General features: G+C 42.7%; 1 protein-coding gene across 2 annotated transcripts; it reads left to right on the top strand.

Annotated features, from left to right (window-relative positions):
• Positions 1-6,547: 6,547 nt before the first annotated feature.
• MCL1 (MCL1 apoptosis regulator, BCL2 family member) lies at positions 6,548-11,422 on the top strand. 2 transcript variants are annotated; one of them, XM_010996730.3, is made up of 3 exons: positions 6,567-7,347; positions 7,692-7,939; positions 8,468-11,422. In XM_010996730.3, the coding sequence occupies exons 1-3, from the start codon at positions 6,657-6,659 to the stop codon at positions 8,582-8,584; spliced, it is 1,056 nt and encodes a 351-aa protein (XP_010995032.1). In that variant the 5' UTR covers positions 6,567-6,656; the 3' UTR covers positions 8,585-11,422. The 2 variants fall into 2 exon arrangements, with proteins under 2 accessions (XP_031292355.1, XP_010995032.1); XM_031436495.2 differs by lacking the exon at positions 7,692-7,939 and having other exon boundaries at positions 6,548-7,347.
• The last annotated feature ends 324 nt before the right edge of the window (positions 11,423-11,746 follow it).

Genomic DNA, 11,746 nt, shown 5'->3' with positions numbered 1-11,746 from the left:
GTCTTGGCTTGTGCTTCCTCTCTGATAGTGGGAAAAAGGAATTGTGGGAGTGTGCCTTGTCCTGTGAAATGATAGAAAAGCAGAACTGTGTGGGGAGAGAGGTTTGCTTTACTTTTTGTCTTTGTTGTACTCAGATGGAAAGCTGTTTTGGGGGGAAGGAGGTAATCTGGATACATGATCTCTCCCTTTCTGCATGTGAAATGAAAGCCACAGGAAAGAAAAGACAAAATCGTCATTGCCTGACTAAAATGGAAGAGTATAAATGAAGCAGAATGTTCTCTGGGCCTTTGGCTCTGGCTCCCCTTCTCCAACAGACCCCAACCAAGAGGAGGCTGGCTGTGTCCATGTAACAGGCTACGGCTTATTCCCACTGTAGATTCTGTGCATGATGTCTGCTGAATTTTTTTTGAAAAAAATTTAAAAACTGGAATTTTCTAATACCATATAGAGGTCAGGTAGTTCCACCACTAGAAATAAGTAAGATTTCTTCAGTTTGAATTTAGTGTAGAGCTATGTTCCTGCAGGAGGTCTCAGTCCCTTCCAACACACTGAGGAAATACAAGAAAACATTGTGTACTTTGCATTTTCATCTCTGTCCTGTTTCACAGAATAGATATTATTATCTTATTTTTACTGGTTAAAAAAAAAACAGATTTAATTGAAAAAGGACTAGAAAGATAAATTCTAAACTGAGAAGTGTGGCTATATCTGGAAAGGGTTTAGGGGAGAGGTACTGAAGGTGGTAATCAAAGGAAATTTAGTCTCATCTGTAATGCTTTGCTTTTTTTACGAGGAGAATATTTGTGCATTAATTGTGTGATTAAAAATTAAATTTTGAATTAGAAGCTAAGACTGTTTTACAAAATTTTAATGAAGCTCAGGAGAAGTAATTTATCTAAGGTCATTTGGTAATTGACAGACTCCAAAGTCCATTGCTAACCCCCCCCCACAAACACAATGTTCTATGTACACCCTCATGGAGAACTAGGTTTGGAACCAAGAGGGAGTCCTGAGCTTTCCTTCTCATGGGTAGTGGGGTCACTGTAGTGGGCCCTAGGCCTCGGCTTGGCTTTTTTATTGCTAAAGGGAGGCATGACCAGACCATGTCAGACCAACTTGATGACTACATTATGACCTGGCCTGTGAAGTGTGACTAAATCACAGAGATTCAAGGTAGGGAATGGGGAAGGATGAACAGAATTGATAGAGAAAATTATGTTTTACACTTAACAAGATTGTAATTGGATGTTTCCACTGGGGTACCAAGTTATAATAGTGTGAAATTCCCAAGGGAGACGCCAGACATAAAGGTTTAAAGGACGTCACCGGGGACCTGCTCCACAATTCTTGAACCCCTCTCACCCATTTCAAGAGTATAAAAAGTGGAGATAAGGTTTACAAATGAGATTTCTTTGGAGAGAGCTACTACCGTGTTGTGAGCCACATCCAGTCCTGAGGAGAGGAGGTGGGGATACTTCCCTCTTCTCAAGCCTAGAAATAAGGGTCTCAAGGGAACACCGAAGCATTTAATATTTGTTCCTGGGTAGGAGGTGATCATTAGACTGTGTATGACTCATGGTAGAGGAATTTCAAGGCAAAGGTTGGCTAACAACAGAGCCTGAGGTAACAGAGCAGACAGCTATGTGTTGGAATCAACTGTTCTCCCTTCTGACAAAAGGTCAAATATACATGAAGCCTGGGAACCAAGTGTGGAGCTAGTTTAAATCCTGCTCAAGAGAATTTCCTGGAAACATAGTGGGACTCTTCACAAAGGGTTCCGTGTAGAATGAACCTCTGGAAAACAAAAGAATAAGCGGGGAGTGGTGGCCATGGAAGTAAAACGCATCACCTCACTTCAGGGAAGCTGACGTTGCTATTGGGAAGGCCCAATGGGGAAGCCTCTGATGGATCCACACAAACGCCCATGAAACAGCTTTCAACAGCAGCCAAGCCTAGAGAGCGTGAAGCCACCAAGAACATTCTGCCCTCTGTCTTCTGCTCCATTCCCAAAGGTGTCCGTGTCAGCATCTGGGCAACAGGAGAAAGTGGAACAGAGGGACAGGAGACGGCCACTGCCACTCTTCCACAAAGGCAAGCTTGCAGGCTGCATCGATCCTGGCTGTGGGGCGGAGACGCTCTTACCTGTAATGAAGACTCAGGTGTTTGTTCATCTATTTCTGAATCAAGGGTGTGTTCTGCTACTTAAAATGATTGCAAGACTTACCTAAAGGTGATGAAATGTTAGGGGGATGCTGGAAAACATCCAAGTCAGAGGAAAACATCTCTCACTGAAATACATTTTGCAGAGGCAGGAGGAGACAAAAATTAAACTTGAATTTTTATTACATCCCTTCAGCTGGTACTTAAGCATTCCAATAATAATCCTTGTATCCTCTGAGGCATTTAATTGGCACTCATGGAGTGAGGTTATTCCTTCCAATTTGTATTATGCTAAAGTGCCTTTGAAAGCCTAGCATCCTCTCCACAATAAAACAACTCAAAAGAAAGCCATTTAAGGAATTTGGGGTTTGATAAATTTGGCTGAGATTAAGGGAATATTTTTAACCTTTTTTCAATTGAAGTATAGTTGGTTTCAATGTTGTATTAGTTTCTGGTGTACAGCATGATTCATTTTCTCTCCGTGTGTGTGTGTGTGGTGTGTGTGTGTGTGTGTGTGGTCTTTTTCATATTCTTTTTCATTACAGGTTACTACAAGCCATTGAATACAGTTCCCTGTGCTATGCAGTAGGACCTTGTTGTTTATCTGTTCAGTACATAGTAGTTTGTATCTGCCAATTACAAACTCCCAATTTATCCCTCTTCCATGGTGCCTGTCATCTGGTGGGTGAGGCTGGTTTGGAGCTTGTGCAGGCTCCAAACCATTTTGTTGTTGGACATATAGATTGTTTCTAATTTTTTGCTGTTACAGTGTTTCATTGAAAATTCTTTATATCTCTTAGTGTTATGTGGGAATATCTCTCTGGGGTAAATATTGAGAGATTCAATTGCTGGATCACAGGGTATGCACATTTAACATTTTAACACATAATTTTAATTTGCCATAAAATTATTTCTTTTCCCACTAGACTTGTCAGAGTATCCTAGCCATTTCCCCATACCTTTACTAATACTTGGTATTAGCAGTCTTTTAAATTCTTGCTGATATGAAAGGTGAGCAAAAGTTATCTCATGTGTTATCTATATGTGTGTGTATATATAGGCATAAGTGTTGGATCTTCTAAGTAATTTTCAAAACATATTATGCCATATCTCCCATGTTATATATATATGACATCTATAAACACAAAGGTTAAAAAAAAGTGTGTATGTACATTTTTAACCTTTGTGCTAGACTTTACATTTAACCCATTTAAACTGAATCTTGTGAGATTTGATCTAGCCTGCCAAGATCTCTCTGCATTCTGATTCTATTCTCCAACATATTCATGGTCCCTACCATATTCTTGATATCTACAAATCTGGTATCTGTTATCAATGTTCTTAACTAAACAAATTGGTACAAATGTTGAATGGGACTGAACTCAGGTCAGAACCTGATGGTATATACTAGAGATCAGTAATCTATTATCAGTTAAGGATTTTGGATATTGCTCACATTGCCTTTTCGGCCAACAGCAAAGGAACCTGGTTCAACTGGAACCTGCTGCTGCAGGCTCCACTGTCAGAATTCACAGAAGAGAAGTCTGAGTGCCATTCCCAGGCCAAAAGGAGAACATTTGAAATTGAGTAGTAAACCAAGTTTACTACCCCCTGCATGGGTAGTCTCCTCAGTGTTGTTGGGTTTTTGGTTTTTTTTTTTTTTTCACTTTCAAGACTGTCTTACCTAGTCTTGGCCCTTTGGTTTTCCATGTAAGTTTTTTGTTGTTGTTTTGGGGGTTTTTTTGATAGGGGGAGGTAATTTGATTGATTGATTGAATGGAGGTACTGGGGGTTGAACCCAGGACCTCGTGTATGCTAGGCATGTACTCTACCACTGAGCTATACCATTCCCCTCTTCCATGTAAGTTTTAAAATCAACTTATCCATTTCCTTATTTGGAACTGCATTCAATCTATACATCAGTTTGAAGGAGAACTGACATTTTTATGAGTCTTCCTATATGTGGACATGGTTTATGTCTCTACTGGGCTTTGTTTAATGTATTTCAATAGAATTTTATAATTTTCTCCATATAGTTTTACACATAGTGGTAGAGACTGCTGGTTATGCTTCTTTTCTTCTATAGTAACAGAATCTCCAGTTTTTAGCTGGGCTCACACACTCTGAATAAAGATTGTATTCTTAGAATAAAGACTCCCTTGCAGCTAGAAGATCATGTAACTAATTTCTAGCTAACAGGATATTAACAAAAATGGTATGCAACTTCTGGGAAGTATCATTAAAGGAAGCTAAGCTCCCTTCTCTTCCCTTTTCTGCTTCGTGCTGGTTGGACTGCAGATAACGTGGGTGAGGCCAGCCATCTCGGACCATGAGGTAGAAAAGTATGTATGAGGATAGCAGAACAACAGAAGGAATATGAGTTCCTGACCATTATGGAACCACCATGCCAACTCTGGCTTTGTCAGAAAGGAAAAAGGATGAATATTGAATAAGGCAACTAGGAACGTCTGCCACACCTTCTAAAAGGCTACTGAACCCTAATTATATGCTAGTGTTACCTGTGGAGACTAGGGCCTGAAATTATGATCTTGTAAGCAAAGATGACATTACAGTGTTGTGACAGGAAAGTAGAAAGATACTGATGCTGGATGCACAGTATGAAAGAGATGGTATGCAACAGAAGTGTAGAAAGTGGCCAACTAAGCAAGAAGTTCAATTAATGATTTTGACATAAAAACATGAGATCAATGTTTTTAGTGTGTGATCAAGAATAATCTTTGGAGATTATGGTCACAGGGGGTATTATTTAGGGAAAATTATGCACACAGAAATAAGGCAAAAAGATGACCACATGATAATGCTAGAGCTTTTTCAAATAACTCTTTCTAGGGTCACTAGATTATCCTGGGGAATGTAATTTTGTTTGATTAGCACCCAGAAGTTTTACCTCCCTCAAAAATTAGAGGGTCACATGACTGAGGATGGTATGAAGAGGCCTTGGAAATAATTTAAAAGTAAATGATTAGCCTCAACTTGGAAAAAGAGAACAAGGTGCTTTGGTAGTTCTGGAAATTTTTATCAGCTGAGTGGAGAGTCTCCCAAAACCTGAATTTCATATAGGGCCTAAAAACAAAACAAAACAAAAACCCTCTGCTTTACCAGACTGAGGAATAAAAGTGTTGAATAATTAAGAGAGACAGTAAGGATAAGAGCAAGAGTTTTTTAATTAGAGAAGCGGGAAGGCAACATGAGATATTAAGTACACCCAATTTCAGGCACCAAAGACTAGATAACAAGGCTATTAGAGCACATCTTAGTTCCCATACCAGGACCTTTTTTTTTTTTTTTAATGAATTCTCTGAAACATAGGCATATTATGAGGAGGACATGTGCTCACAGTCTGGGGAAATTTCAAAGGATTCAATACATGCCTACAAGACAGACTGGCATATTCGGGGTGTCAACAATGCTTTTCTTTTGAGGTTAGGACTGTGGCCTGTATAGTTATCCTAAGAACAAGAGCCATTCTTAATACGGAGTGTGCACTAATCCAGAGGTTCCTCTGACTCTGAATAATACCAGTGAACTAAAATTCCCCGAGGACAGGACCTCCCAGACCTCCTGGAGACATGCTGACTCCTTACCTCTAAGCTGCATAGACCCTTCTGTTAATGTTAACTCACATACATGCTATATAACAGGATCCTTGTCCTCAAGGGGTTTACCCTTAGATTCAAATGTTTCTTATTATTAACATAAATGAATGGTGTCAAGAGCCTCAGAAGAGAAAGGCTTGTATGTAAATAACACCATAGAATAGAGATGGGCCATGGTAGAAAGAAGATAGGAATAAAATTAAGCTGAGGCAGAACAATTTCATTTTGTCAATTTACAGAAAAATGATTCTATAGGACACTCCATGGAGCGTCCCCATTTCCAAACAATGTTGGAATGAGAGTAGAGAGCTGAGGATGTGCAGAATAACTACAGGTTCCCAACAGTGCCTTTTATTTATCCCTGTTATCTAAGACTGTTGTTCCCCATCCGTGGCGGAATTTACTCAGCTTCCTTCCTCAGCCTCTGAGTGACTCCACGGTTAAGGCTTTGGTGTGGGGAAAAACCCTCTGGCACAAAAGCAACAGCCGGAGCTCGCAAATCAGGGCTCAGGGAAACACCGAGACGGCCATTATTAGCCGCCAGGGTCCGCGTAGGGAAGGAGGGCGAGCCCACCGAACCAGGTGCCAGGGCCGCCGTTACGTAACCGTCCACGAGAGCCGGAAGGCCCCGCCCAGCCCGAGGCCCCACCCCTGCCCTGACCCGCCGGTTAGGTGCCGTGCGCAGTCGCCGGAAGCTTCCGCCCCTTCCCCCTTTTATGGAGATCAAATTTTTTTAAGAGTGCTGACGCCACCGCGTAGGACGGGCCCTAAAACCGTGATCTAGGAGCGCCTCTCTCACTTCTTACTTCCGCTTCCTTCAAGTAAGGAGTCGGGGTCTCCCCCGTTTTTCTCACCAGGTGGCGACGGCGGCGGCTTGCGATGTTTGGCCTCCAGAGAAACGCAGTAATTGGACTCAACCTCTACTGTGGCGGGGCCGGGTTGGGGGCTGGCAGTGGCAGCGGCGCCTCCGCTCCCGGAGGGCGGCTTTTGGCCGCCGGGAAGGAGGCCACGGCCCGGCGAGAGGTAGGGGGAGGGGAAGCCGGCGAGGTGATGGGCGGAAGCGCCGGCGGGAGCCCCCCGGCCACTGTTGCGCCGGACGCCCGGAGGGTCGCGCGGCCCTCGCCCATTGGTGCCGAGGGCCCCGACGTCACCGCGACCCCCACCAGGCTGCTATTCTTCGCGCCCTCCCGCCGCGCGTCGCCGCCTGAAGAGATGGAATCACCGGCCTCCGACGCCATAATGTCGCCCGAAGAGGAGCTGGACGGCTACGAGCCGGAGCCTCTCGCGAAGCGACCTGCCGTCCTGCCCTTGCTGGAGCTGGTCGGGGAGGCCAGTAATGGCCCCGGTACGGACGGCTCACTTCCCTCGACGCCTCCCCCCGCAGAGGAGGAGGAGGACGAGTTGTACCGGCAGTCACTGGAGATTATCTCTCGGTACCTTCGGGAGCAGGCCACCGGCGCCAAGGAAGCGAAGGCAATGGGCGGGTCTGGGAGCGCCATCCGGAAGGCGTTAGAGACCCTACGACGGGTCGGGGACGGTGTGCAGCGCAACCACGAGACGGCCTTCCAAGGTAAGCGGGTTAGTGGCGAAGGTCGCACTTGGTTTTCTCGGCTCTCTGGACTCACCCACCTTCGATGGGTGGAAACCGAAACGAGTCAGTTGAAATGACTCTCATCCTATTTCTGAAACCAGAATATTCTGGCCGTGAGTCATTGTTTCCGCCCACTTGAGTCTTCTGGAAATGGCAGTTCTGTTCAAAGCCCGGAAAGGGTGGGATGTCAATTTTTAAGCGGGATCGGCCTTAGTTCTATAGAGCCCAAATAGCGATTTCCCCCGCCGTGAGTGGGCAGGAGAATCGTGCCCTGGTTTAGACAAAGGAAGCCGTGAGAGCCTGCATGCTTTTCTTCCTCTCAGGCATGCTTCGGAAACTGGACATCAAAAACGAAGATGATGTCAAATCTTTGTCTCGAGTGATGGTTCATGTTTTCAGTGACGGAGTAACAAACTGGGGCAGGATTGTGACTCTTATTTCTTTTGGTGCCTTTGTGGCCAAACACTTGAAGAGTATAAACCAAGAAAGCTGCATCGAACCATTGGCAGAAAGCATCACAGATGTTCTCGTAAGGACAAAACGAGACTGGCTAGTCAAACAAAGAGGCTGGGTAAGTTTGTTCTAAGGTTGAAGAGGGGCCTTGGAGTGGAAGTGGAATGGAGAAAGCCCGGATGTCTAAAGGTTTTTAAGATGCATAATTCAGTTTTCAGGCTCTAACTTATGGACCTCTGGTTGCTTGATGTTGATATTAAGTAGTGGGTCCATAGAGAGTATGGTATCATTGTCTTGAACTGTTGCATCAAAAATCCTGTTTTTCTGTAGGCTCTTTTACTCGTTGAGCCTTTTGCTTTGGGCATTTTATTGTAATTCAGCTGGATACTCCTCACACCAGTGGATTCAAATTTTGAAGAAATAAGAATCACCTGGGGATGAGAGTAAACTACATTCATTCTTGAGGCCCCCTCCCTTTTAATTGCGTAATGTGTGTCTTTTTTGCAGTCTGGGAGTAAATAATAATTGATTCCATGTTGCATTTTGGGGAGAACCTTAAATACTTTTATCTTTTCTTTGTAAATAGTGTTTTTAAGCCAGTGGAAGCCCATACTTGAAAATGTGCTTTTTCTTTTTTGTTTTCTAGGATGGGTTTGTGGAGTTCTTCCATGTAGAGGACCTAGAAGGTGGCATCAGAAATGTGCTGCTGGCTTTTGCAGGTGTTGCTGGAGTAGGAGCTGGTTTGGCATATCTAATAAGATAGCCTTTTAAGTGCAATAATTGGCTCGACCAACTTCAGCCACCAAAACCATATACATCTGCTGTGATATCAAATGTATTTATGAATTGGACTTCAAGCTGTCCACGCTGTAACCTCCACAAGTTCTTCTCTAGCAAGGGAGAAAAACAAGTGGCAGGAGGATTATGGCTAAAAGGAATAAATACATGGGAAAAGTAATCCCCTCTTTCACTGTCTGAAGGAAGCCGAGCTTGTTTTCGGCAACAGGCGAACTTAAGGAGGCCATGGAAGAGGACTTTTAGTTTTAGTGAAGATGATAAAAGTGGAGAGACTATCTTGTCTAGAACAGGAAAGTGGCCAGTAGCCGGGGTAGTCACAGAGTTCATTAAATATGCCATTGAATTCATTAACTTTTTATAGAGTTTAAAGAGAAGCACTAACAACGCCAGTGGTGTGTGCACAATGGATTTAAGCTACAAGTGATGGAACTATGACTAGAAGCCTCAGTACTGTACAACAGTCAGGGGAAGCTGTTTCCCCTGTTTGCTTTCCCAGGTGTACTTCCTGAAGAATAGAAAGTCCAAGTGCTCAGGACGTTTATACCTGTTCAGATTTGACTTGTTTTGAGTGATTCTTAGTCTGTTAGCCTAGTGTAATGGCCAGGAACTTGATCTAAGGCTCAATTACAGTTATGAATTAGGATTATCCTCAGTTTTTAAGACAAAAACTTGTAAATGTATTTGTCTGTAAAAATTGTATATTTTACAGAAAATTATTTCTTTGAAATGTAAAGAGGGGAAAGTGGAATTTAGTTTTTTCATACCCTTGGAAATTTACAACTTCTGTAGTTAGGAACCTATTTCTTACAGCTTTTCTATTGTAAACTTTGTTCTAGTCCTAGATTGTATACAAAACCAGCTGATGTAATTGTATGCAACCTGGTTGTAGTGGAACAATTCTGATTTATAACTATGCAGGATTTAATTTTTCCTATCTCATTTTGGTAAGTATTCCTTAGATAGGTTTTGGGGCAGAGCGGGGTTTTGGTTTCGTTTTTTTTTTTTTTTTAAACCTGAGACAGAAATTGAGGAATAGAAATTAATCCTTCGTTATATGTGGATTGTCAAAAATTGAGTCAAGGCAGAGTTGTATTTGGGGAGTGGGGCACACAGGCTGATGACTTAAAAATAATGGGCTCTGATTGGGCAACTACTCATTTGAGTTCCTTTCATTTGACCTTGTTTAATTGGTGAAATTTAAACTGAGCTCATGAGCTAATCTTCAAAGCTTTTGCTAAAGCATTTTCAGCTGTTCCAAGTGGGACTTATTAGCAGTATGTATAAAAAGATCATATCAGGTGGATGAGAGACATTTGATCCCTTATTTGCTTAATAAATTGTAAAATGATGGCTTGGAAAAGCAGGCCATAATCTAACCATGGTGCTATTAGGCTTGCTTGTTAAACACGGGTCTAAGCCTAGTATATTAATAAAACAAGTACTTCATTTCTGTTAATGATTTTTAAGCTTTGTCTCAAATTTTTGTATTACATTGGCATCTCTTGTGGATTTAAGACTTGATGTTTTATCATACTTACCGTTTACTTCCTATCCTTCCTTGAAATTTCTTGCTGCTTGTTCTGCTTCCTCTACAGTTACTCATATACATCGGTTTCTGCAGACTTACCGTGCCATCCATGAACTCTTACTAGCCCTTTCAGTTTTGGCACTAGGAACCTAAGTGGCGACCCTAGAGTTCACAGACTTCCATCCTTCTTGAATTTTGTCCTCAGGAGGTGGTTGTACGATGGGTGCTGACAGTAACAGTCATGACGTGAGAAGAGTCCCTTTTCCTTGACTGATACCTTTTTGGTTGTTGCTTTATCCTATCTTGGGGAGAAAATTTCAAAAGTCCCGTTAGGGATTTTCAGAATGGAGAACAACATCTTAACCTCTCAAGTTCCTTTGCATTTAAATGAGCTCACTGAAAGTTGTAAAAATTGGTGGGCTCTGGTAGACCTCAGTTATATAAAAGCTACTGGTAAACTGAAGAAAGCTTCCATAGAGGAACTAGGGTCATTTGAAAGCTTCAGCCTCCAAATGTGACCTTTAGTATGTGGACGCCAGACAAAAATAGGCGTGAATAAAATGACTAAGAATGTAATAGGGAAGAATTGCCCTGCCTGCCCATCTCCGAGCCATAAGGTCATCTAGCTAGAGCTATTTTTACCTGTGTATTTATCGTTCTTGATCATAGACCACTTATTTATATCATGTCTGTCTCTAAGGACCTAAAAGCACTTTATGTAGTTAATCTTAAGATCTGGTTACGTGACTAAAAGGCCTGTCTCCCCATAGCCAGTTGTGGAATAAGTGCAGAGATGTCGATTGGTGGAGTTTAGGGGCCCCATTTCCCAGTTTACTAGGTATGACTGCTGAAATGTAGATGAGAATCTTAGGTGATACTTTGGGTCAGGGGCTGTGAGGGCTTAGGGAGCCCAAGTGCTCTGGGGGGGAGAGTGGGTGGTTCTGTAGGGAGAGGAGGCATGTGTTCTTAAGTGCTGACTAGCTGCACAGTTCAGGCAAATCCTCCAAAATGGAAAGGGAGGAGGGGCTGCTTGGAAAGATGGCTCGCTCAGCAACTTCTTCCTGATGCTTCTCTCAGGGAGAAACCTGCAGTCCTCTAGTGTCGTCCGTGCACATTCTATTGGGGGTGAACACCTTGGTTCTGGTTAAACAGCTAACTCTGTTGACAGCTGTGCCAGGAAGGGTTAGGACCAACTACAAATTACTGTGGGCTGTAAATGTGTCCCTAACTTCCTGTTTTTCCTGAGAAGAAAATAAACCTTTTATTCAAATACAAGGTGTGGTACGGTTGTTTTCTAAACCATTCCTGTTTTCCTTCCCCCTCTTAGGCAATTATCTGAGGCATGTCAGCTGAGCAAATAAGTGAATTAAATAGGTGAATTAAACAGCAAAAGCCCCATAAAACTGATTTGCCTTAGAGCAGAAGTTTCCTTCAGAAAAACCCCTTCTTTCATTCAAATTAGAGGTGTTGGCTTTTTAATTAAATGTATTACTGCTCTAGTTTGGAATAGTTCCTGTACATCTTAATACAGAAATCAAATTCCCTGTCTTGATATCTGCTAGTGTTGGTATAACTTGGGTTAAGAGGGTTCATTACAGG

The sequence above is a fragment of the Camelus dromedarius genome, chromosome 23, assembly GCF_036321535.1.
Source record: "Camelus dromedarius isolate mCamDro1 chromosome 23, mCamDro1.pat, whole genome shotgun sequence".
Taxonomy (NCBI): domain Eukaryota; kingdom Metazoa; phylum Chordata; class Mammalia; order Artiodactyla; family Camelidae; genus Camelus; species Camelus dromedarius.
This window is presented reverse-complemented; position numbering and strand designations above follow the sequence as displayed.